This window comes from Leptonychotes weddellii, chromosome 9 (genome assembly GCF_054177405.1).
Source record: "Leptonychotes weddellii isolate Sample4059 chromosome 9, ASM5417740v2, whole genome shotgun sequence".
In the NCBI taxonomy this organism is placed as follows: Eukaryota; Metazoa; Chordata; class Mammalia; order Carnivora; family Phocidae; genus Leptonychotes; species Leptonychotes weddellii.
Genome location: NC_138377.1, coordinates 42,211,719 through 42,237,905, shown reverse-complemented (window position 1 = coordinate 42,237,905; position 26,187 = coordinate 42,211,719). Strand labels below are relative to the sequence as shown.

Genomic DNA, 26,187 nt, shown 5'->3' with positions numbered 1-26,187 from the left:
TTTTTTTTTTGACTGTTATGTTTATGTATCTATAATGCCGACCCCGAGCTTTGTTACAGAGACAATACAGATAGTCAAATCATAGGAAAACTTAAAATATTTTATTGGAGTAATCTAGAAAATTTGAGAATTGTTACATCTTTAATTTATAAATGTAGTAACTTCTGTGGGTAACTATAGAGGGACTTACAGAATCAGAAGATACAAATTGAAACATTCTAGCACCTTTTAATATAAATAGAAATGCAGTGATGCAGAGGTAAAAAAACCAAAAACAAAACTTAGAACTTTCGCTGGAAAACTATAAATAAGTTGTTTTTTCCCCCACCAGTTCTGCATAGCTTTCTCCAGGTCAAGGCTTATGATCTTTAGGATTGTATCTTTATATGGATAACCTTGCTTTAATTTCTTGGCCAGAAAATTAGATTTAAAAAATTAGATTTAGGGTTGTCACATATTCTGATTGGTTCTTAGTTGAATGAACTTGACCTTTTAAATATGATAGAAATGTTTATTAAAAAATTGCTTTAATAAGCAGCAATTAAAATTGTTACTTTTTAAAACTTGTGGTAACTTTTGTTTTTCAAAATACAGTAGTAAAGATTGAGGTATAAACTTTTCACAAGTTATATAGTCTTTGTCCTGCAAGTGTTCATCTTGTAAGTCCAATTCCTTTTTCACTTTCTTCACCTTTGCAGTAAATGTTCTTTAGGGTCCAGATTCTGATTGTAAACTCCAAGTCCTTTGTGATGCCATATTTACTTTCTTCCTGTGAGGAGAGGTGGAAGGAACAGTGGGTGAATATCTTATAACCAGTTGCAACAGCAAGTATTGTTAAGGGGAAATACCCTAATAGGCTGACCTTTTATGTGTATAGTTAAGCTAGGTAGACTTAGGGGTGAACAATCGTTAGTACCCTATGTGTTGGTCTTTAACTTTTCCATTCAAAATGGCTCTCACTGGCGGTGGCAGTCGTATTTGGGCCACAAGTAATTGGTTACCAGATACATCCTTCTCTACCCTGCTGGTCCAAAGGAGCAGCCTGAGCATTTTATTTACCTGTTGGGCAGTAGGGATAGACGGCAGTTATCCCGTAGAGATGAGATCGCTGCTCTGGGAGATACTCATCAGCAAACTGGCCGCTGTTTCTATTTACTGATATAACACCATCCCTGGTAACAGAAAGGAAGAGTAAATTCATAGGATTTAAGGTGGGGAAGAAAAAAAGTCACTTTCAATAGAGAATCTCTGTTTGCTAGCCTTCTAGAATGTATTTTTTAAATTTAACCAAATGTGTTTTGACTCATTTAGATTCAAAGATTCAGCATCATCTGAATTCTTGGGCCTTAGAGCTCAGACCTACTGAATCCGGAATTATGGGATGGGACCTGGCAATATATTTTAACAATCCCTTGGAATGATTCTGATGCCACCGTAAAATTTTGAGAACCACTGGTGCAAATCAGTGCTTCTCAACCCTTGCTGAACAAATTACTTGAGGATCTAGTAAGATACTGATGCCTGGGCCTCCTGCCAGACCAATTAAATCAAGACTGCAAGGGATGGGGTAGAAGGGCTTAGACATGTTTTTAATGTTCCTCCTTGGAGAACTAGTCTAAATTACAGTACTTTTCCTTCTCCCAGGTGGACAACTAGTATGTCCATAATGTCATTTTTAAAAAAATCAATTTAAATCACACAGCTAATAGAGCTCAGGGTACCACTTAAGTGTAGTCTTTTATTCTCTGAAGATCAGACTTAGATTAATGCACTTCCTTTTTTGGATAGTTTAGTATCAGTTCTGCCACTTTTGAGCAGCATGTGAGCAATACCGTTAAGTATGATTTTAAAAGCAATAACACTTGAACAATGTTATCTACTAATTAAGAGATAATGAAAACTTCAGTGAAAAGCTTTATTACTAAAGTCATTAGTGACATTAGGTAAAAGGTCATAAACGGTGGTATGTCTTCCAGACTAGTCTGCCTTTTCAGGCTTGGCCCGGGTGTGTCAGGCTCACCTCCTCCAGTCTGTGTGGTAGAAGTGATCTGCATAGCTGACAATACTGAAGGGGTAGTTGAGGTTGTTCTGAATGACGCGACGTCCAGTCCCATCAGGTAGTGTACACTCTAGTTTTTTGGTTCCTTTTAAAACACCAGAGAGGGAAAATGAGATCATTCATACCATGAGAAAAGAAAACTTGGCCAAAAATTGTGGCAGGTAGAAGCCTTCTGAGGTAGAATAGGAAATAAGACCTTTTAATTATATAGTGATACAGATTAGAAACTAAAATCTTCCTATTCTATTACCATTCTTCAGTTTGTTTAACAGCATTGTAGTTTTTAGAATTTAGACTCTTGATCCTTTCTTGGAAGAGAGGATTGCATTTTTTTCTCCCAAAATAGGACATTAGAGATAAACTTTGTTCTAATTAATTTCAAGTGTCACCTCGTAAATTGTAAACATAACATCTAGATAAATACTTGCCCTCCATAACCAGTGTATGATGCCTTTTAACTAAAATCCTTAAATATTTTTTAAAGACCTGTTATTTCCTAGGTAGGAATTAAAAGTAGCTAAAATGGTAACATGGCTCATGTTTTTCAGTGTAAAAGAAGCAGTCTTCAAAATTTTGTAATACCTAAACAAGTTTCTTATGGAACCTGGCTTTAAATTTCAAATAGTTTTTAAAAATGTAACTTTAAAAAAAAAAAGTAACTTGTTTTGGACCAACTGGATTATAATATTGACTCATCTGCGTTCTAGTCCTTTTTATTACATTATAAATTCTTTAAGAATGGACCTTTTTGTATTCTTTAGTATGTAAGTAGACATATATAGCATCTTTTCAAATTGTTCTAATAAGGAAATCACACTACAGAAAGAGGGAACTTGGGTATTGGCAACCCGAACTTACTACTAATGGCCATCCTGCCACATCACTTTCCAAAGAATGTTCTCAGCATACTAGCCTCCTGACTGGTAAAGCAACAGATATTTAAAAATGTCCTAATACTGGCAAAAAAAAGAAAACCTTTTGTTCACTTACTAAGTTTGTCAGTTTCAAAAGTAAAATTTCTTTTTAAAAAGTATACCTACTGCTTGTGTGGGGGAAGGGCAAGCATTACAAAAATGAGTTGGACATAGTACTAGCCCTCAAATTACCACCTAATTCACAGACCACCGCCCCCCCCCCGCCCCCGAAAACCCCAGGAAGGATTATAAGTATCAATACAAAGTGTTCTTTAACAGTTTATACACCTACTAAAAGGAATAAGTTCTGTGCTGTACTGTTAAAAATTTAAGCCAAAAGCTCTACATGATGGCATCTGGTTTTGTTGTAAACTCTGAGGTAGAGAGTGGCCCCCAGGGTAATGAAGTGCTGTGTGTTCGCTACCATCAGTAATACCTGCGTCTGCCCAACAGAGCAGTTTGGAGAAGGGGTCAAAGGTTAAACCATTAGGTAGTCCAATGTCTTTATTCACCAGAATTCTTCTGTTTTCTCCTTCTAAAGAAGATGTTTCAATTTTGGGAGCTTCTCGATTCCAGTCCGTCCAGTACAAGTTGCTGTGGGATAAATTAAATATAGTGAAAATGCAGTCCAAGAAATAAGTGTCAGTTTCAGAGTTTTGGTTGCTTTCACCATTTAATGAAGATAAACCTAGGATTTCAACACTAGGATTTCCTCATGCATTGCTGAAGGAGACCCGCCTCATTCCAGGTTAAGTGTTAGGCAGCCTGGCCTGATCATCTGATCCGCATCAGCCCCAGTCCTTCTGACATAGTCTCTGAATTCTCTATGTACTGTACCACAGTCTTAATAATTTTCTAGTTTATTCATTAGTTTACTACCTTACTTCCTCCTAGAATGTTCTCAGCATACTAGCCTACTGACTGGTAAAGCAGCAGATATTTAAAAATGTCCTAATACTAGCAAAAAAAAGAAAACCTTTTGTTCACTAAGTTTGTCAGTTTCAACAGTAGGTAAAATTCTTTTACTTTAAAAAGTATACCAAGTGCTTGTGTGGGGAAAGGCAAGCATTCATGAAAGAATGGACCTTGTCTTTACCTAGAAGAGTCTACACCCAGTAGATCCTATATACTGTTAAATTCACACATTGGAGCTTTTACGTTCTTTTCTGACCCTCCCCACATGGCATTTAAAATCCAAGGGCTTCAAATTAGGATCTACAGGAGGCAGGGGAATCGGGAAGCCCAGCTGACCCTTGGATTGGATCCACAGCAATGGCCCGAGGATTCACCAGGTCCGTGTGGAAGAGGGCTTGGCGCTCAGAGCCGTCCAGCCTGGCCCTCTCTATCTTGTCCAGGCCACTGTCCGTCCAGTACATTGTTCTACGGAAGTGGTCGATGGCAAGTCCTTCAGGGCTTATCAGACCTGGAAATAGAACAATTGCAGGACTGGAGCATTTGCAGTATGAAAAGGGAACCTGAAGTGGAGACATATTCTAGGTTTGAAAAGTTTAAAAAATAAAGTCCTGAGAGGCTCTCAGTTGCAAGGAGCAGGTTCACAGAGGAACTTGTTCTGCCACCTCTCGTTCTCCTCTAGACTAACACACCGTCCGGCCTGATGGCACCAGGCATATTCACAGTGTGGGGCCAGGCAGCGTCAGCTGTGGCCGCCCTGAGTTCTCTCGGGAGCCTTGTTTCTCAGGAAGAATCACCTCCTCGTTTCTTACATATGAATGTGTGTTTACAGAGGGGCTGGTATGTACCGTTACCACTCAGTGAAGTGACTTGTATGGCACTTGACCTCTTTTTTTTTTTTTTTTTTTAAGATTTTATTTATTTATTTGACAGAGAGAGAGATAGCGAGAGCAGGAACACAAGCAGGGTGTGGGAGAGGGAGAAGCAGGCTTCCCGCCAAGCAGGGAGCCCGACGTGGGACTCTATCCCAGGACCCTGGGATCATGACCCGAGCCGAAGGCAGACGCTTAACGACTGAGCCACCCAGGCGCCCCCTGACCTCCCCTTTTGCACTTAGTAGAGTCAGATGAAATACAAAGGGGTCTTCTGGAGGAAGACCTGACCTGAGTTGATGATTGTCTCAGGCTCTGCTCCTGGTTCCAGACTGGCACGGCTGATTGTCCGTCCAGCAACATCTGTCCAGTACACCATCCTCTCGCGGCAGTCATAGTCAATTCCCACAACTATGGAGCCCTTTGTGGACCAAGACACAAAATTGGAAGAATTAGGACTCCTTGCGTTTCCCTGGAGCTCGCGCTCAGCTGCCCCTCGCATGGCCGTAGTGAACAACCCGTAACGTAGTCTCAGGGGCAGCTAAGCAGCGTGGTTACACGAGTGGGCCTGGAGGCGGACTTCTGGGGGCCCGGCCAGGCTTAGCCACCGACCAGCCGTGTGACTTAACCTCTCTAGGCCTGGGTTTGTTCATTCGCAAAATGAAGATAACAGTACCTCCTTTATAGTGCTGCTCTAAAAATTAACACCATAAATTCTTCTACAGTGTCCTAATCAGTCATTAGTCTGCAGCAAGTGCTTAATAAGTGCTGTTACTGCCAGCACTAGTAAGATGATTTCATGAAAAACAATCAGCCCCTTCAATGATTAAAGGACAAACGTTAGTCTTAGCAAAGTAAGTTCTTAATATTTTACTGGGCAAAAAAATATCCGTTATTCCTTCCAAATGGTATCTGCACTTTTGAAACAGCCTTTCTAAAATTCACCAACATATAATGACAAAATCTATTCCCCTCCCCCTGTGAATATAATCTTTCCCCTGAGGTGTCCTCCCTCACCCCATCTCTCTCCTTACTTCAAAGCAAACTTTTTGGTTGTACGCTTAAGTAAAAGTCTCCAGTTGGATGGGTTAAGGAACTGGAGACTGGTGGTCACCAAACCTCTGGCTAGGAAGGTCTTCCCTTCTTCATTGCTAAATAAATAACAGTTTTTTGTTGTTTTTTTTTTATGCTGAGTCTGTGATATGTCTTTGCAAAACTCTGCACAGTACTTGCTTCATTCAATTTCCAACTCAGACTCCTGGTCTGAGAAACTGAACAGATGTGCAAAGCCAACATCTAGGGGCCATCTGGCTGTCCCTGAGATCACACCAGTTCCTGGCTTGCCTAACAGAGCCTCCTGGGGCTGGCTTGACATGCCTCTGGGAGCAGAGTCAATATAAAAAACACTGAACAAAGCAGGATTTGGCTCCTGTGAAAAAGTGGGCAGTATATATGGAAGGATCTGAAGGTCAAAGTATAGTTTCACTTGAAAAGTAAAAGTCCTCTGTCTCAGGCAGGAATGCACATCCACGTCCGTTTCCATTGACCTAGGGAATCATGGGATCTGTTAACCCATGTATTGACTTCAAAGTTTCTTGGAAGAATAAATCATTTTAAGTAAATTTCCCCAAGATGTGCTTACAGCCCATGTTCCATTCTCTTTCAAAAGAGTTCCACTAGCAGCACCACCACCCTGCCCTAGGAGCGGCAAGTTCAGAGATGCAGGACAGCCGTCAGACTCGGCTGGATGGTTAGACTGAGGTGTTGACGATTTCTTAGTTTCTATATCTTTTACAGAAACTTACACAACAGCTTGCTAGTGTTTGCCAACACGACTACAAAACCTAAATCTTAAGAAAAAGCACATCTTCCTCTGAATACTGGCTGCTTCTACACTTTTTTTGGAATCTGATAAGGCATTAGTTCATTAACAAAAGTAAAGGCAAACATGGACATCGTACTGTTCTTTATCCTAGATAGCAAGTACCTGCGGCATGAGGTTTAGAAATGGAATCAGATGGCTTTCCTTTATAAGTGGCAGTGCCTTTCTGGTGAACTCTCTTCTCTTCTCTTCATTTTAGAGAAGAAATCCCTCCTCCAAAATGGAGTGCCTTGTCAGTAGGGATGCTGCTGGTGCAGGAAGCAACAGGCATCTAGGGAAAGCTTGTCGGCTCCTTTCCCAGCATCCCCCTCCACCCAGATCTTCTATGAAGGAGTCAGAGAAGAGACTGATCCACAGAACCAGAATGGGAGGGGAGGGGGCTGCAACAATGAGGCAGGCATTAATTTCTTCCCACTTGGGATTCGTAACTGACCACAGAAACCACACCCTTTTGCTGGTCCTCCTGGACCCTCCGGAGAGGTCTGGCATGGAGAGGACCCTGGGGACTTGGGTTAAGGTTCTGTCACTTTTGCCTTGGATCACCATACTGCCTCAGTATCCTGACAGATCTGAAACTCCCTTTCCACTTATCCGAAACCCCATGAACCACTGGAGAGAGCCTGGGTCGGTCAGACGGAACTCCCAGCAGCAGTGCCCCCACGTCCCGTGAGAGCAGTGTCAGACAGAGAGTCGGAGTCCAGCCCAGAAACTCTCCAGGACCTCCCTCTACCTCCGGCCCTTGCCCAGATCTGAAAGCCCTGTGCAGCCCCGCCCCCACGGCAGAAATCCACTTTACATGCAGTGACAGCAGGGTCTTGGCCATGTCCTTCTGAAGCCTGGTTCCGTTGAGGGGCAAGTGACCGATCTGCTGGCCCTGGGCGTAGAGCAGGAAGGTGCCCACAGACGGAGGGGTCACGTCAGGCCGAGGCACGGGCCGGACTGTGGGCGGAGCAACCGTGGGGATACCTGCCGTGGGAAAGTACGAAGAACAGAGAGGAAAGGCAACAAGGGTGGGTGGGGAGAGGGGAAGAAGTTACTTTCCACACACAACCTCCAAAAACATCAAAAGGTTTTTACCCTAGACAGATGTGTTCCAGATGTTCCTTAAAAGAAATTCTAATTTCTAGGGTTTTTTTCTTCCCAAGGATTATGTAAAACACTGCCAATTACTAGGGAGGAAGACAACAAAACATTTCCCCTCAGAACAAAGCAAAAGGTTTTTTCTTTTTAAAGGAAAGAAACTAGTCAGTATTGTGTCCGCTTTTCTTTGGGCCCCCAGGGTGACACGTGTCTCCTTTCACCCTGCGCTGGGGAGGAGGAGTAACTGCACGTTGAGCTGAGTTCCAGATGTTCTAATTACAGAAACTGCTAATGACAAAACCAAACATGAAATCCAAATTGGGATCTTGGGTAGACCAGATTATAAATCAACACGGCGTATTAGTGACTTCTTTCACCGGCCTTGGGAACCCCCTTTTTCCCCATCTTCACCCAGAGCTGGCAGTTGCCCTCCAGCAAACCCTCCGAGCAGATGCAGTGAATGGGGGTGGTCCCTCGGTGCTTACAGGCAGGGGTGGTGCCTGGCTGCGAGCGGGTGCCCTGCACTTCTCTGCCATCTTTGTCCACGCACCAGCAGAAGTCACTCGTCCCGTGGCACTGCAGGGGGATGAAGTGGCCCAGGTCATCACACTGGGGCACATACTGGTCGTCCCTGGGCGTGCCACCGTAGTGCTCCAGCAGGTTTTCCCTCCAGCGCTCACAGACGGTCCGGGGCCTCTGGGTGGGCTCTGAGCAGATGGGGACAAAAAGCCTTTGATGGTGAGCCCAGGACAGAATACAGCATGTAGCTGAAGTTCCCCACACCTGGCCTCCCTCCTCCTAGTGTCCGCCAGCAAGGCCTCGGCCAAGCCCCCGGACCCTGGACCGAAGCAGTAAAGTGCTCTACGAAGCTCTCCACAGGAATCCGGAGAAACAAAGTCTCCTGGGCCAAGAGGATTTGTCATCAAGGCCCAGCCACATCGGTAGCAAGAGGAGCTCAGATCAGGGGTGCAAGGCACACTCCGGCTGGGAGAGGCCCACGGGGACCACTCTGCCTGGGCCCAGAGCTCTGCTAACAGAGCACTTGGTGGGGACCCTCCTCGGGAACTCAGTGGTCTACATGATAATTAAAGGTAGTATTTATTCTTTCCCACTTGGTTCAGGCTCCAGGGCCTACACCCCAGAGGACAATCTTGAGACTGGCCATGTGTCTTAGAAACTCCCTGAGTGCTCTACTTACGTGGCCCTCAGTGTCTGCTCACTGGGAAACTATATGGAGTAAGACTTGCTGTAATTAGCATGTGAGCACAGCAGAGGTGGGGGCCAACTCCATACTGACTGACAGACACTCCAGTTCCTGGAAGCCCTTTGGCTCAGAGCTGAACCTTTATTTCAGCAGGCTCCAGCTTCCCGCCATAGAGCTCTGCCCCCTCCCTTCTCCAGCATCCTCCCCTCTCTGCTCCCCCTCCCAGCTCCCCACCAGGCTCAACCTCCTGCGAGCTCTTGCAGAGTGGTTTCTCTGGCTGTTTTCTCCCAGCCTTGCTTCCAAAGGGCTGTCACTCTGTCGTAAACATAGCGGTTCTTGGTCTGCAGGAACTCTGCTGCAGGATGTTTAAATAACTCGTCCACCCATCTAGCATAGGCTTATCTAAAGGAACTCAAATAGAAGGTGCTGCTTTTTTAATTCCTGCAACTGAAAGCGTGTGGTCTGTAGAATCATACAGCCAAGTACCTACTCGATACCACCACCTAGATGTTTAACATCCATCTCAGAACAAAAACGGGGCCCCTCCTTTCCACCACCAAAGCTGCTCTGCCCTAGACTTTTCCCTATCAGTAAACAGCACCTCCATTTTCCATTGTTCGGGCCCAATCATCCTTGATTGCTTTCTCTCGCTTTCCACATCTGATAGGTCAGAAAATGTCAGCTGTCCCTTCAAAATACATTCAGAAAATCACTTCTCACCTCATCCACCCCTGTCACCCTGGTCCAAGCCCCATGGTCTCCTGCTAGGATTATTACCAAAGCTTTCTTACTCGTTCCGTGGCTTCCCCTCCCTTTCCTGCCCCCCAGTGTAAACTACCAGCAGCCAGGAAGAGTCCCTTTAAAACAATCATTTCATGGCACTCCTTTGGTCAAAACCTCCAATGGCTTCAAAGAACAAAGTTGGAAACGTTACACTTTGGTTCTAGTACCAAAGGGTACCTCTAGGAAAGCGGGAGGGTGGTAAATAAAATCCTCAGAGCTCAAACCCAACTAGCTCAACTACAAGACTCACTGGGTTTGGGGGAAGTGGATGCTTTTCAGGTCGTCTCTATAGCTCATGACCCTTGGGAAGCCAAGTTCTTTTTAAGACCTCATGGAGAAGGAGTCTCACTCTTCCTCCCCTAGATGTGTCTCAAAGACCCGAGACGGGGAAATGTCGCTTCCTCAAACCACTAGCCATCCATCTCAAGGTGGGATTCCCTGCAGAAGCTCCCAACACTGCCCCAGGCCCACATTGCAAACTCAGAGGGTACGTTCTTGGTTCAGGGGACCACCCAGTAAGGCAAAGTTCTTTGTCTGGAATGCAGACACACAGCACACCCAGCTTCTGGGAAATGGGCACCTCACATCACTGATATGTGTGCCTCCCTCTTGTTCCTTACTATTTGGAGCTCCTTCTTAATTCAACCACAGATTTCTCTCTTTTCTGTTTTTGGTTGGCAGGGCTTTTAAATATTTTGAAATCTTGGACACAGAGTGTTTTCCCTCCCTTCAAGCCAACCCCATTAATGCAGAGACTAGTCAGAAATGGCAGCCAAGGCCGAACCAGCACCAAGAGAGAAGTCTGGGCCATGGAGAAAGATTCTGCACAAGAGAACATGTCCCTCCTTGAGTCGTTAACTTCTCATTCTCTTGGCTTCCTTCTGAATCACTGTCCTTAACACAGGCTTGTCTTAGTAAGTGTAACAGAACTCTGAACCATTCCCTAAGGCGTGTCCCAACCATCTGATTTTTTTAAATCCCAGATGGAGTTAGAACCGAGACTTTTTAAAGAGTAGACATGAGTGAAACAGGATTTTTCTGGGTGGGTGTGTTTTTTTTTGGACCTACAAAATCTTTTACTAAAAATAGGGACAGAGAGGAACTAGGAGTGTCACTGTGGAAACAAGGACATACATCGGAATCAAGCATTACCAATTTTTACCTATATGCACCTTAGAAGCACTAATGTGCTGGCCATAACGATATTATTGAAGGGATCAAAACTGGTGGTAATTCTCCAGCTCTTCTTACTCTTATACGTGAAAAGCCAAAATTAGTACTTATCTTTCTCAGTAGTAAAAATGGACCTCTGAATAGCAAGTTCACGGCTTTAGGAATTACTTTGGCTAAAATGGTATCAAATCAGTCCTATATTCTTCATAATAAAGTTCTGCCCACTCTGAACAACTCAGCAAGGAACACAAGCTGCCCTGGCATGAAACGGGAGCACTTGACCGCCAGGCTCCACCCAGACAGGGAGTGCTCAGACGGTAACAGACGAGTTCACTGTCAGCATCTCCGACCGCACGGGCTAACACAACAGGTTCCTGCACCTCTTCTGATGGTGGCCGGGGCAGGCGAGAGGGGTTCCCCATCCACATGCCAGGCCTGGCTGGAGAGAGCTGGGGTGATCAGTTTAGTGCAAACCAGCTAGACCCACCCCCAGGTGTCCTACCTATTCTTCCTATCAGTACTAAAATGGCCTTCATACTGTTTGCTGCAATTCAGAAGGCGGAGCGAAGGGATAGGAATATGGGCAGGCAGTTTTCCTTTTGGACGAAAGGCCAGTCTGGCAGGATCCTCTCGCTCTAAGATCTCCCAAAGCTGCCGTAACAGATGCAGGGCAGTGGCCTCAGCCTGACCGACACACTCAATCTCCACTTCCAGGCTTGTCCTGGACAAGTGTGAGGCCACAGTCCAGCATGCAGCAGTGATCACATATGTACCTCCGTCCGTCCCTGTCACAGCAACATGCACACGGGTGTGCACGGACCATTCCAGTGCTCCTAGGAGGAAGGAGCCGATGACAGGGCGGAGATCGGCCCAGGGTCTGCACGGTCTGGGCAGGGGTGATCATCTGCCCCCCCGGTCAGCACCGTTCTGCTTCTGGAGCCCCAGGCCGAGGCTGGAAGCGGTTCTCTTCCCTGACTGGCTCACCTGGTGGTCCGCAGCGCGGCGGCATGGAGCCGGGGGGAGTCCGCGTGCTGGGGACTTCGCGGCCGTCGGGGTCCACGCACCAGCAGAAGCCGGTCATGCCGTGACACTGCAGTGGCAGGAAGCGACCCTGCTCATCGCACTGGGGAATGTGCAGCCGGCTGCCGGTAGAGGTGTGCTGAGCCTGCGCGTGGCGCTGCTGCTGTTCGCAGGGCTTCAGCCCTGAGGAGGGGTCTTCCGAGGCCGGGGTAAAGGAGATGTACAAAGGACGAATAAAAGACTGCAACCCATCCACTTTTACCAGCTAACTTCAAAGCTCCTATCCGAGGGGTTTTTTGTTTTTCCCTCTGTATACTTGGACGATAGCATCGCATGGGAAAAAGAGCAAGGCACTGAGATTTTGAACTCCTGGATTCTTTTAGTTCTGTCACTATCTCCCTAATTTCTCCCTGATTCTCACAGTTCACCCTGTCCTGAGCTGACTCCCCACTGCTGTCTGGGTAAAATGAAGAAACACCCATGGCTTCTGTCCAAACATCCCAAGAGACTTGGGAGAAAATAAGTAAAACTCTGTTCAGCCCCTGAAGTCCAGAATTTAAGTCTGAGAAGCTCCGAGTCAATGGCAATCACTAGATTGCCCCGTGCTGGCCAAGACTCCCTAGAATAGTCATGGGGGCTGACTACCAACTCACTAGTGCATACGTTTAGTAAGCTTGATCTCAGTACTTCATCTCAATCACACTTACTGAGGCAAAGCCCATCACGAAGGGAGCTGACCACAACTGGTGGGACGCTAGGTAGGACAACGGATGGGTCATACTCCTGGCCTCCCAGAACGCTAATAACCAGTGAGCTCTCAGTAAACTAGGCAGCCAGAGGGAACAGGAGAAGCCTTGGTCTCCAATAGGAGTGGACTGAAGGCTGTAGAAAAATCGCACTGAAGGAGTCAGGGTTTTCTGTGCCTTGTCTGGCTCTCCAAACCCTACCTGGTGTGCACTGAAGTCCATCCCCATGGTAGCCAGGGTGGCATCGGCAGGAGAAGGAGCCTGGGGTATTGTAGCAGGTAGCCAAGGGGTGACATCTGTTTTCCGAGCATTCATCGACATCTGCGGAGGCAGGAACAGGGATGAGGGGGTGGGGGCGGGAGGAAGGAACAGCATGACTTCACTGCACACAATCGGGGCTACTACACGGCCTTAGTACACGTGGGTCAACGGCAAGGGGTCAACCTCAGAAGACCTCTGGGCATGAGCAGGAATATGATGACAGCCAAAGGCAAGCTTAATGTACAAAGTTGAGGGACATGGGAGTTAATGTGCAATGTGGTCACTTCCAGAAAAAAAAATATCCTGCAGTGTATTTCTAGAGCATCTTTCATCCACAGTGAATTCCAGGAAGTCATCACCTTTGAACTAGCCTTTAGACTGTAAATCATTCACTTCCTGTCCGTCCCGCAGCAGTGAATGTGTGTAACAATGGCTTTGTTCTTGCCCTGCTGGCTCGCTGTCCCTCTAGCATCGAGATGCAGATGCAAAGCAGCCAGAAGAGGCTCCCAGGGCTTTTTCAACTAAGGTAGAAGCACGTTATCAGAGTCCTACTATCTACAATGCCCAATCAATCAGAAATTTTCTCTACTTTCTACCTTTAGAAAAAATAGAAAAGTGTAAGAAAAATATCACAAGTTTTGAAACAACACATAAAAAAATCTAAATTTGTTAGGCTTATCAGTGTCAACAATTCAGCACCCCCCCTCCACACGATACCAGAAGATTTTCATAATTCTCAAAACTGCAGCATCCCGGAACTTCAAACGCCAGCTTATAGTCCTTTTATTTACTGCAATCAGCATGGGCTGACAGTAGCAAGGCTCTCCTCCCTCTCCCCACAAAAAACCTCAGAGAGTCAGACTATTAAAACCAATGGCCAGGGGTGCCTGGTGGAGCATACAACTCTTGATCTCGGAGCTGTGAGTTCGAGCCCCACGTTGGGTGTAGAGATTACTTCAAAATTTAAAAAAGAATTCTTAAAAAAATACATAAAACAAAAGCAATGGCCCATGATTAAGCTACCTGCAAAGACAGGAAGTCTTCCAGAGTAAAAGGAAGATAAAGGGTGTAGGTCTGATCAAGTCTCGACTGAAAATAAAAGAAAGCAGTCGCTTCCACAAAGATACCCCAAAAATGATTTAAAAATGTGTGAATAGGAAAAAATGTGGGTTGGGATGATCAGTGTGAAACCTAGAAGTCCCAGAAGTGAATTGCATCCATTCGCTACAGCCCGCCAGGATGCCGGAGGGTGACAGCCTGAATGTGATGTGAATCGGCTGGGGACAGAGGTGGCTCCTTGCCCGGCCTCCCAGGCACCTGATGAAATCTGCTCTAGGGCTGTCGGTACCAGCCTTGTTATGACCACGCTCTCACCGAGCCCCCTTCCCATGGCTCAGCTCCTTTCCCAGGTACTGGTGAGCGGACATGCTGGATGTGAAACCCAGATGTCTGTTCACAGGAGAGGAATCTCTTACACTGTAATTAGCAAATTCACATTCTGTGTGTCCTCAGGCTTGGGGAAGTTTGGTCAAAATAAATGAGCTCCCTTAAGTCCAAAAGAATCCTGAATGCTTGACACAACCAAGTTCAATGCCACCCAGAGAGGCTCTGCCCAGATGAGCAGCTGGCCTCCCCGGTTACCTTCCTGTCCACCTAAAAGGTGGGAAAGTAGTTATACATTCATCTGCAAAGTCAGAAACAAACAAGGTTTTCTGGTTAGCTCCTCAGTTACCCAAAAGAAACCAAACCAATCACAACAAAAACCCTATCTCTGATCTAATCAATAAGGGTTCTCTATTGTCATATTTAATTATCCCTGAATTTGGCTCTTGTCTCTTCAGAAGGACAACCCCAGTACCTAGCTGGGTGAAGCCGGTGGCCATCCAGCTCCCTGGGCCTGCAAAACGCTGTGAAACCAAAGCTGTAAAAATGAACATCCAGCAGGAAAGTAAATGCAGGAAGTTAAAGCTATTCATAATACATATGCTAAAAGTACTTCTCATGCTAACAGGAACCCCAGGCAATGACAGGAAGCAGGAATTCCTGAGACACAGGGCCTAATTCTAGAACCCAGGGATCAGTTTCTTGAGATTATTTTTGAACTCAGAGAGAGGGGACGCCCCAGAGCTACCAAGTTAACTCATGTTCAGAAAGCCTATGGCCTAGGAGTTCTGATCAGAGTGAAAGAGCAGGTATCCTCCCCACAGATACGAGAGTTATGGGGAGGGTAGTAATGGGTATAAATGACCAACTGGGAGATGGAAAGCATTACAAGTGGGGAGCCCCCGTCCCCTAAAGGCTGGAGGAGGTTAAGTCTCCCCAAAGCACAGTCCTTGATGCCTCCTTGAAAGACAGACCTCCCACCATGACAGAAGATAATCCTGTCAGCCACTCCAGGGCCTGAGCTCAGAGCAGGCTATGACTCCTCCTCAGGAGTGCTAACACTGCCGGGGGGGTTTGGAGGGAACTGGAGCTTTTGAGTAAAGAAGGGGAGCTCCTCCCTATGTCACAGGATGTCGGGTGTCAGGACAGAAAGCATGGAAAGACTTTCAGCCCCTTGGCAAGGGAGAAACTCCTTGTACCACTGGGGGAGGGGGCTGCCATTGATGCTTATCAATGTCAGGGGTCTTTAGGAGCTGTCAGGACACTGAGGTCAAGACAACAAAGCTCAAGGCATAGTAGAGCTCCTTTGCTATTCAGATGATGAAACATGGCTTCATCTCAGCATAATTCTCCATTCTATTACCTATTAAACTGGTAAAAAGAACAAAACAAAACAAAAAAACCTGTATGGAAAATTTGTTAAAATCCTCCATTTTGAATTCACACTTTGGTGTTTCAACACTCTTGTCACTGCCCTCCTTCTGCCCACACCCAAAACCAGGTGAAGTCCCTTTGAAACAAACCCAGTCACTGGATTACCAGATTCTAGCTCCCCCCAACCCATCCCACCCCACCCCCTTTGCTTCCAAACCATCCAGTGAAATTTCCAGACCCCAGTAAAGGCTTCTGCCCACAAGTTCTCATTCCCCACCTATTCAATCAAGCACCCGGCCGGTTGTGCCCTGGTGTGGTATGCGGTGACCCTTTCTCTGGGACCCGTGAGTGTAAGAAACTCCTTCCTTTCAAGCCCTGCTCTCTTCTGCTGTGGCTACATCGACTTTACCATACCTTACCTAACCTCTCCATTCTTAGAACAGGAGACCTGAGAAAGACTACTCCACATACCTCTTCTCATGTCCCTCCTGAGCAGTCAGGGCTCTGAGCGACCGCCCACCTGTTCAACTCACACTTGCTCTTCCCTGGAAAGAGCCTAACTCAAGACAATCTGCTTTTGCACCTAGCAAAGTCACCAAGATCTAGGAGGACCAACAGGCCTGAGAAACCTTGGCTCACTCCAATACAAGGTTGAAATCAACCCTGAAACCGTTGAAATCGGGGTTGATTGAGGGAAGCTGGAAAAGATTTAACTCTACTCGGATAAAAGTGATTCCTGCTGGTGACTCAGACTAGACTGAGAGCCCAAAGCCAAGTCCAGTCTCTCCAGGGAACTCAGTTTTTGACCAACTGGCTAGAGCAAACCCCCACACCCTTTTATTGCTACTTTAATGGAGGAAAGAAAAATATGTGTGCTTCAAGAATGCACACTGTCCACAAAATAGAGCCTTTATCTCTATTTTTCTCGTTTTGCTTTTTTCTCTCTCTGTGGTCAGAGACACATGCACACTGTGGCATGCCTTTAAATATGTACACACACACACACACACTTACTTATCCTGCAAGTTGCCTTCATGTAGGCATGGCATAGATCTTTAGGAAAATGACTATTCATTTTCTATTCTTCCAGTCTGAAAGGCTTAAATGGCAACTGATTTTGGGAGGCAGCCTCTAAGGAACCCCAAAGATCCCTCCCTCGTAGTATTTGTAACCTTGTGTAATCTCCTTCCCTTGAGTAACTTGCATCTAACTTCCACTTTGCTCACAGACTTTCTGCTACTGGCTTTGAGGAAGTAAGCTACTTTGTTCAAGGTCTGTGTGTCAAGAAGCTGAAGGTACCTCCTGGCAATAGCTAGCAAGGACCCGAGGCTCTCTGTCTTCAAGGAACTGAATCCTGCCAGTAACCATGTGAGGATCTTTCTCCAGTTAGGCCTTTAGATGAGATCCCAAGTCTACCACACCCCTTGTTGCAGCCTTGTAGGATCCTTTAAAGCAGAGGACCAAACTAAGCCATTCCCAGGCCCTTGACCTATAGACAATAAATGTGTATTGTTTTAAGCTGCCATACTTGGGGGTAATTTGTCATGCAGCAATAGATAACTAATACACTAGGGAGGCAACTGATGGGTTTGGCATGTTTTCAAGTTTGTGGGTTCCAGAGAAAATCCCAAAAGTAGAGAAGCAGAGATTGAATAAGGACAATTAAAAATGGCAGAAATCAGCAAGAAGGCAGTAATAACAATGAATGGCATTATTCCAAAGTCCTCAACTTGGAAAAATGGCCAATTTCAGGGTCCTAATATGACCCCAAAGGTAATCAAAGTCTTACAGGACAAGTAGAAGTTAAAAGAAGGAGAAGAGAATGATTCAGAAGGGATTAGGGCAAGAAACATCTAACTCAATTAACATTGATTATTAACACTCATCACATCTAGACTGCAACTAATTTCAACTTGTTAGCTTTAAACCAAAGACCTGAGGAGTTAAATACCTTGAAAGCACTATCTCTGCTGTCCCGAGCAGCCAGATGTTTAAATATGAAATTCTGACAAGATTTTGATTCTCCATGTAGTCTCATTTCTTAGAGCCAGTAGTGTGTTAAATGAAACTGAATGACGGGTGCCTGGGTGGCTCAGTTGGTTAAGCACCTGCCTTCGGCTCAGGTCATGGTCCCAGGGTCCTGGGATCAAGCCCTGCATCGGGCTCCCTGCTCAGCGGGAAGCCTGCTTCTCCTTCTCCCTCTGCCCCCCACCCATGCACACACATGCACACACTCTTTCTCGCAACTCAAAATCTTAAAAAAAAAAGAAAGAAAGAAAAGAAACTGAATGACAAAGTTCCATGAGAGTGGAAAAAATATTATTCCCACTGTAAGAAATAACAGAACAATGAGGAGTTAGGGCACCTTACACCTTGACCCGCACACCTGTGGAGGCTACCCTCTCTCTGGAGAGTCCTATGACAGATGGAGCTCTTGGGCTGGTCAAGTGAGAGCATCTGTGAATTCCAAATCTACCTCAGTCTAACTGGAGAAACACTTGAGCTCTAAAGCAAGGGGGTGTTTTTAGGAGGGAAAAAAAAAAAAAAGAAAACAGGGCTGAACTGAGCCACCACTTTGGATCATTTCAGTATAAACTGTGTTTTTAAGAAAACCCTACAGCAGAGCTTCTGTACAACAGACGTGGAAACATTAAAGAGCCAGTTCAGACAATACCAAATGGCCCGTCACATCTGGGAAGGAGAGGACGGCTGGCTGCCCGGACACACTTGTTCTGTCCATAACATATGGCTTCCGTCTGCTGGTTCAGGCGGCCTCTCCAAGGAAACCAAAGGGAGGAGGAATGGGAGGAGGATGAGAAGCCAACATTTGGTAAAAGGTGGTGGGGGCGGGGGGGGTGTGCTATTTAAGCTGCTGTAAAACTCCCAGGAGTTACACAGCTGTTCTAGCAAATCAACTCAGGGTGCCCAGGTGTAGGGTGGCCTGGCCAATGCAAGCAGCAATTTGAAGAGAAGGGGGGAAAGCCTATGTTTCGGGTTCATAATCTCCAAACAGATCCTCTCCCCACCATTCTCTCCCAGTGTCTCATTTTCCCATAATTTGGGGGTATTACTGACAGCATGAAATTGAGTTTCAATTCCATCATGTCACTGGATACATTTTGAAAACCTTTAGTGGATTATGCAGATTTGCTAAATAATCTCTGTATTAAAGTACTACTAATCTCGGTTTCATGAACATATATACCCAGAGAATTATACCCACTTTTGTAACAACGTCTCGCATCATTATTACTATTTAACCAGGTTAAACTTTAACAGTCCGCATTCCAGTTTAGTGATTTTATTAAATACTGTATCAAGCCTTAACCATCTTAAACATCTTTAGATTTCCGGGAGAAAAGTTGTGAGTGCTTAGGTATGCGTTACTATTCTTTCAGAACGGTAGAGTTCTTTCTCTCTCTCCCCCTCCCCCTCTCTCCGGGGAGAGGAGGGAGGGGAAAAAATGAGAGAGAAAGCATTGCATGTATGTTTAGAGACTGCTTAAAATGCCACTTCGACCAGTGGGATAGCAACCAAAAGTCAGGCATGACTGGAAGTGCCAGATTAAGCCATTAACCAAAGAGACTGAAGGATGGAGACCTCGCAGCAGGTGAGTGGGCTTTCCCAAAGTTCCTCCAGCCTACACTAGCTCCCAGGAACAGGAGGTTACAAGCTGGCAGTGGCTTCCTAGTGCTCCAGGGACGTCTCCACCAAGGACAACCATATATGCTCAGCAGTCTAGTCCAAGGGAAATCACCCTTGGCTCTGCTTTTCGACTCAAAGGACAGCTTTTCTTTTGCTCTTTAGACAAGTCCAAGGCTGCGGGACTCCAGCAAGGGAGAGGTCCTTCTGAGAAAGGTTCTGGCCATGTGGGGGTGTTGCATCCAAGGCGACTTTCCAGAGTCACCGAGGCTGACAACCCACAGGTACTCACCACTACATTGGTGCCCATTGCCCGTGTAACCAGGCAGGCAGGCGCAGCTGAATGTGCTGCCTCCGTGGTAAATGCACTGGGCCTGGGCAGCAGGAGCGCAGGAATGGCTGCCATCCTCACAGGGGTTGGGAGGGGGGGTGAGCACTGAAAAGAGAAGAAGGCAAGGACGTCCAAGAGTTCAGGCCTGCGAACGGGTGAGACTTGATCCTCACAGTGTGATCCCCACACCAATTACATCAGGACAGCTGAGGGCTTCGAAGGCCCCATCCCAGAGCCAGCAAATCAGAATCTGACTTCGAACAAGGTCCCTAGATGGCTTGTATGCATATTAAAGTTTGAGAAGCGCTGCTCTGGGCTGTGGTTAAAACACTAGATATGGAGAGCAGTCATTAAAATAGTCCTTGATTAAAGTTTATAACTCACCAGAACTACACACACACACACACACACATAGTTTCTATGATCATGGCTACTTTTGCATCTCACTGGGTTAAAAAGTGTATTTTCTCTATTATCATCTGGCTCTACCAATGGGATGAATCTGGAATCCTAGTTCTTTTGGATCTACTTTTAGGTCCAAAGATGTCTTTTTCTTTTTCTTTACCCTAGAAAGAGCTCTATTACAGAGGGTGTTCTATACCTGGGCACGTGGAACAAGCATCTTTGAATTATAATCCATTCCATTTAAATTTGAGAAATATTTTACTTCTATCTAGAACTGGTGGTATTAGAGGTTCATAGTCTTGCAACATGATTCGGCCAAATACCAAGACACATGGGAATCCCAACTGGGTGAACACCTTTCGACAACTCAACACCAAAAGTATCTATTTAGAGGAAAACGACAACACAGGGCTGAACTGATCCATAGCTTCGGGTTATTTCAACGTTAACTGTTTTCTAAAACCACATGGCAGAACTTCTGCAGGTCAGAGTGGAAACATTAATGAATCAGAGAACAAGATTCAACACCATTTTGGCCAAAAAGAGAAGCGCCTTAACACTCACAGATGCAAGTGTGCCGGTCATCTGCAAACTCATAACCACTCCGGCACTCACACCTGTAGCTTCCGGGCAAGTTGATACACACAGAGTTGGGGCCGCAGCGATGGAAGCCAGTGGCACACTCATTTACATCTAAGAAGAAATAAGGACAGAAAGGCACTGCGTAAATCAAGGGTTCCCCAAGTGGCAGGTCTGAAAACCCAATGTTTTCTCACTGCCATGATGCTCCAACAGAACAAATAAATTAGTGGGGGGGAAACATGTCAAAATGTAGTATTTCTAAGCATCAGACGTGAATGCATGTTGCAGGATAACCTTCAGATAATCTTTATCTCAAGTCATTCAAGTATATAAGTCACAGGGAAAATATTTGAATATTCTGAGAATTCTTTAAACAGTAAAAAAAATAAAACCCACTCAACATTTAAAAGAAAAACACACTAACAATTTTTCTTTTAGAAATGTAAAGAAATTTCTGTGGCTTGTGGGGATGTCATGGGTGAAAGGAACACAAGGTCTGAAACCTAAAGATAACCAGAAAACATATGTTTTCATAAATACAAGAAATACTACAGGATTAAAATGACCAAACTTGAGAACTGGAAATATGCAGGAATTGCAAATACATGTCTTCTTTTCCCAGTCCCAGCCCCAAATACCCACCTCCAAACTCTCCTCTCAACTCTAACCAGAATGTGCTTTAGTGTTGAAATAAGAGCATTTAGGTTAACAGCTGCTAAACGTGTCTCATGCATCAGTAGAGATCCTTAAGCAGACATGCTGGTCTTCTGTTAACACAGAGCTGGAGGACCCCGTGAACGAACAGGGCGCATACAACTTACCCACACAACTGCGTCCGTCTCCCTGATACCCAGAGGCACACTCGCAGGTGTAGTCTACCCCTGCCCCCGGGTGGCAACGAGCCCTCGTGTCACATGTGTGTCTCCCATCGTAGCAAGGATTCACACGGATGGGGTCTGAGTCCCCTGCAATGAGTAGAGAAGAAATAGATCACACAAGCACAATCTGGTTGTTATAAAGAGAACGGCACCAATGGGAGATCGAGGACTCCTCGGGACGGTCCACATACTCATCTGTTTGGGGGTGCGCCTGGCGACCTTGCTAAATTTTTAATACCCCAAGCTGGGCTAGATTATTTAAATTGCAGTATTAAATTCCAGAATGGCCTCCTCTTGCCTACCCTAGAGACAACTAACATTTTCTTGCTTACAGTAGGCTTGTGCCCAGGGAATAAAAACATCACATGGCATAATTTTATCGTAAAGTGCTCTCACTCGACCACCTCGTGTGATTCTCAGGATGACTTTGTGAGGTGGGCTGTTATCCCCATGATTGGTAGTTTTCACAGATAATTGAGAGACATTGGAAAAATTGCCCCAGCTCACAAAGCCAGGAAACGGTACAGCAAGAACTCACACCCCAAATTTCTGCCTCTAAACTGGGCAGTCTCTCACTAAAATTCACTATTTCCTAGGTCAAAATTTAATTACTGGGAAAATCTTGCCTTTTTTAAGGTTTGGAAGACTAAAGAGGGATGATTTTTGCAGTATTTACTTTTTAGGATTAACCTTGCCACAGATCCATCCATCCACTAGGTCGTGGTAATACTTAACATCTGAAATCTTCCCTAAAGAGTTTTGTTTCTGGATAGAGCACAGTAGTAATGCTTATTGCAACCCTATTTGCCAGGCACTGTTCTAAAACCTTTATATATACCTCACGACTGCACTTGCGAGGAAGGTATTACTATCTTCATTTTTCCTATAGCACACAGAGGCCAAGTAACCTGGCAAAAGTCACACAGTCAGAAGAGGGGGACGGAGCAGGGATAAAAAGCCAGGCTGGCTGTGCTTTGCACCACTTTGCTACGGCCACCACCGAAGGAACTTCATACAGTTAGCTAAGCCGAGGGTGCAGAGATGACGTGGGAAAGAACCCCAGACACAATGAGTCCATTAACTCTGGGCAGTTCCATTCACTCCTCTGATTCCTCAGGTGTAAAACAGGAATAAAGATAAGGATTATATCTGCTAAAACTGAAGAAAATAAAGAAACCCTGACATGATATATATGAGTGGCAATTCCCCCCGTGGGCAGGCTTACCCAGTCCCTAGGGGCGACGTTCCTTCTTCCTCCTCAGTGGCACCCCTGCTCGTCCTCACTTGGTTTCAGCTTTGTCTCAGTCCCAAGAATTAATTCTGGTCTTAGATCTCAAAGGTTTCAGGAGCTTCACTCAAACCTCCCAGGCTTCACGTCAAGCCATCCCAGCTACCAGTGGGGCTTCGTCTAAGTCATAACTTGAGCTTCTGTCTTGGATTTCGGCCAGTGCCGGAGTCCCTGTCTTGACGGCCAGCTCAGCACAACCCAAGTCCTGCCTCGCTCTCACGGCTCCAGGGACCAGCATCTTGGCATCAGTAGACACAGTGGCAGTACCCACCTACCTTAACTTCCTAGTACCACTTCCTCCTGGATTCCCTCTCATTTCTCTCTAGCTCACCCACATGTCCTCACCCCTCTTACCTCAGGCAGGTGGGCCTTGCCTATGTAACTCCCAGTCTAGACCCAAGTGCTTGCTGCTTCAGGATGTCCAGCCACCTCCCCACCTCCCCACAGCTTGCCCCACTACCCACGTGGACCCTCCCGCTATTCTGTGTTAGTCTGCTGTGAACTGGGGTGCCTTGGCTGAGTCTCCGAAGGGACCTCCCTGCATTCTGGTAAATTCCTCCCGTCGCCTTAGAAGACACCCCCACCATGTGCTCTTGCAGGAGAATATTCTTATTCTCATATTATGGCCTAAAAAGAAAAAAAGGAGGGCCATGGGTTTATCCTTGGATTGCTGCAATGATGCTGGCTGGACTAGGTTACAGAATCTTTGCCAAGAGAAAAGGACCAATAAATGGCTCCGGCACTTTTTAAACCTGATGAACTTAAGGATGTCAATGTGAGCCTAGCTCCAGATAGCAAGCAGACACCTTGCACATCCCTCGTTCTTCCCTCTGCACCTCTTGGTGGACAGGATGGAAACACAATGCTGGGGTTACGGGGTTGTACAGACCAAGTTCCTGAGACAGTCCCCAGCATGGCTATAGTTAAGAACAATAGGGTCATGTCCTCCCTGAAGGCCTGCTGCAAGACAATTCTTATTTCTCCATTTTAGGAGAAGATTCTGTATAAAATGCCTGGCCTACCCAGCCAAAGGGGGACGTGAGCTTTGAAATGATTTAATTTGTAAATACTAATGCTTAACCTTCTTGCCCCGTACTTTCCAGCATCCAATTTGCACTGTGGCACATTCTGGCAAAGATTAGTAAGTATGCAGAGATGTCAAAAGCTTACCACCCAGCTAGGCATGCAAAAAATGCAGTCCAAAAGCGGACTTTCAGACTTGGATGGGATACCCTGGCCTACCTGAAACTGAGGGGAAAAAAAATGTCCATAATTACAGGACACTGATTTAAAATATGCTTCACTGACTCGGCAGGCCACATAATTCACAGAGCCCAGTGCAAGAGGAAAATGTGGAGCCCCTTGCTCAAAAATTAAGAGTTTCAAGAGGACAGCAGCAGAGCATTAAACCAGTGTGCAGCCCCCGAGCACAGGCCCCGTTCACGGAATTCGGTTTCCAAAACCCTTGTTTTAAAAATACATTCCTAAAACCACCTGGCTCTGCATGCTCTCCGGCATGTTCGCGTTCTCCCTATTGCAGCACGAACAACGGGATCCTCCTCACGACGAGTTCTAGTTCGCCCTCACCCTCTCCAACAGCCTGACTCTCTGACAGGAGAGCTGGAACTAATTTCCTCATTTAATCAAGAGAAGAGCGGTTTTCCTTCAAGGAACAGTCCGTCCCGCTTCCCTGCGTGGCCCTCTGCCCAGTCTCCTCAACTTGCCAGAAAGAGCCCCGAAGTGGGCGCCAGGGGGCCCGGTTCTAGGAGCCCAGGAGGGCCGACCCACACCTGAAGCGCAAACACTGGGCGAGGGGCGAGGGGCGGGGGCTGCGGCTGGGCCAGGCCCCAGGCTCTGATGGCTCACCAGGCGGACGCAGCCCCGAGAGCACAGCCTCCCCGGCCCTGGGAAGCCACGGGCGCCCACGTCGGCTGGGGCGGCCACTCTGTGTCCCAGACGTTCCAGCCGGACCGTCATTCCCTCTGGAGAGACGGAAACACTCAAGATGATAATGCTGTGCATGGAGGGCAGGGGAAAAGGGGGTGCAGGGGGGTGGGGGGTGCAGGGGGGGCAGGGGGAAGGATTTTGTCATTTGTTTTCTTTTGCCCCCGTTTTTCTCCTATTCAGGGAGCATAACCCGTATTGCAGTGTTCTATAGGGGTGGATGCAATAAGGTGCAGACACACAGGGTAAAAACACACATTCCCTCTTGCAATTCGGCCCAAATTTTGAGGCGTCCTGAGGCCAGTGGAGTCCATGTGGGAAAGCGGGGCCAGGCGAGGGACAGGGGTGGGCTCTGGAGCTGGTGCCCGGGATTGGGTCCCAGCTGGCCGCCTTGTAGCTGCGACTAGGCAAGTCTCTATAAAATGGGGGCTGATGATCCCCCTACTGGGCAGGGGGTTGTGTGGGACTAAGTTCTCAGAACAGGGCTTGGCACCAAGTAAACTATCCTTTGCTATTGTTAGGCTTTGACTTGCATGGAAGGGAAAATCACATAAAGTTCTAAAGACAAATTAGCAGCCTGGTACCTGATAGTTTGCTGGCATTCTTTCTGTTACTCCCAGCTGGTCGGTCTCCAGGAAAAATCCACCCAGGGATTTATCTTTTCCCTACATACTTCTAGAATCGGAGTGGGATTCCTTGGTCTGGGAGGCTCCTCCGCTAATCATTGGTTTTTACACATCAGACACCTTACACCCAGCAAAGGGCAGAAGGAGGTTTTCCTTTGTTTTTGTTCAAATCTTTTGAGAAAGAGGCAATAATCTTTTCCCTTCTTCCGATACACGTTTCTCTAAAATCAACTGACATTTTCATGCTATTAATTCAACACCTTATAATCCTTGGGCTCCCAATGCCTGCACCCCCAAGCAAGTTTCCTAAAACCAAACTGCCCACCCACCCCACACCAGCAAACTCTGGATTCTCCTTTCAAATCATCTCTGCATCCTTGAAGAGTCCAGCCCTCTGGCCTTAATCTCGGTATCCTATTGCTGAAGTGACCGTTGCACCCTGAGCGTGAGGAGGCTTCCGGAGCCCTCCTCTCCAATGCTGAGTCCTAGAATCATCTCTCAGAGACACCAATTCCGGCCTCAACGGTATCAATATGGAGCCCCATGTGGGAGACCCTCTCTGTTCTCCTCCTGTGCCCCTCGCATTCTAGGGGAAAGCACTAGCTACTGGCTTTCAGAATTAAACCGTCCCTTTCAGGCACCTGGGTGGTTCAGTCAGTTAAGCGTCTGCCTTCAGCTCAGGTCTTGATCTCAGGGTCCTGGGATCGAGCCCCGCATCGGGCTACCTGCTCAGCGGGGAGTCTGCTTCTCCCTCTCCCTCTCCCTCTGTTCTTGCTCTCTCTCAAATAAATAAAATCTTCAGAAAAATAAATAAAAGGTCCCTTCCAT

The 26,187-nt window shown here is 46.4% G+C and overlaps 1 protein-coding gene across 1 annotated transcript in view; it reads right to left on the bottom strand.

Moving 5' to 3' along the window:
• Window positions 1–1,051: 1,051 nt before the first annotated feature.
• Window positions 1,052–26,187, bottom strand: part of NID2 (nidogen 2) — a 39,832-nt gene continuing 14,696 nt past the window's right edge. The window contains exons 8-19 of the mRNA XM_081829705.1: window positions 21,445–21,588; window positions 20,606–20,734; window positions 19,598–19,741; window positions 12,847–12,966; window positions 11,864–12,094; window positions 8,205–8,426; window positions 7,436–7,605; window positions 5,049–5,178; window positions 4,225–4,396; window positions 3,410–3,567; window positions 2,021–2,144; window positions 1,052–1,172 (exon numbers count right to left, since the gene is read on the bottom strand). Coding sequence (XP_081685831.1) covers window positions 1,052–1,172; window positions 2,021–2,144; window positions 3,410–3,567; window positions 4,225–4,396; window positions 5,049–5,178; window positions 7,436–7,605; window positions 8,205–8,426; window positions 11,864–12,094; window positions 12,847–12,966; window positions 19,598–19,741; window positions 20,606–20,734; window positions 21,445–21,588 — 1,865 coding nt within the window. The remainder of the gene's footprint in view (window positions 1,173–2,020; window positions 2,145–3,409; window positions 3,568–4,224; window positions 4,397–5,048; window positions 5,179–7,435; window positions 7,606–8,204; window positions 8,427–11,863; window positions 12,095–12,846; window positions 12,967–19,597; window positions 19,742–20,605; window positions 20,735–21,444; window positions 21,589–26,187) is intronic.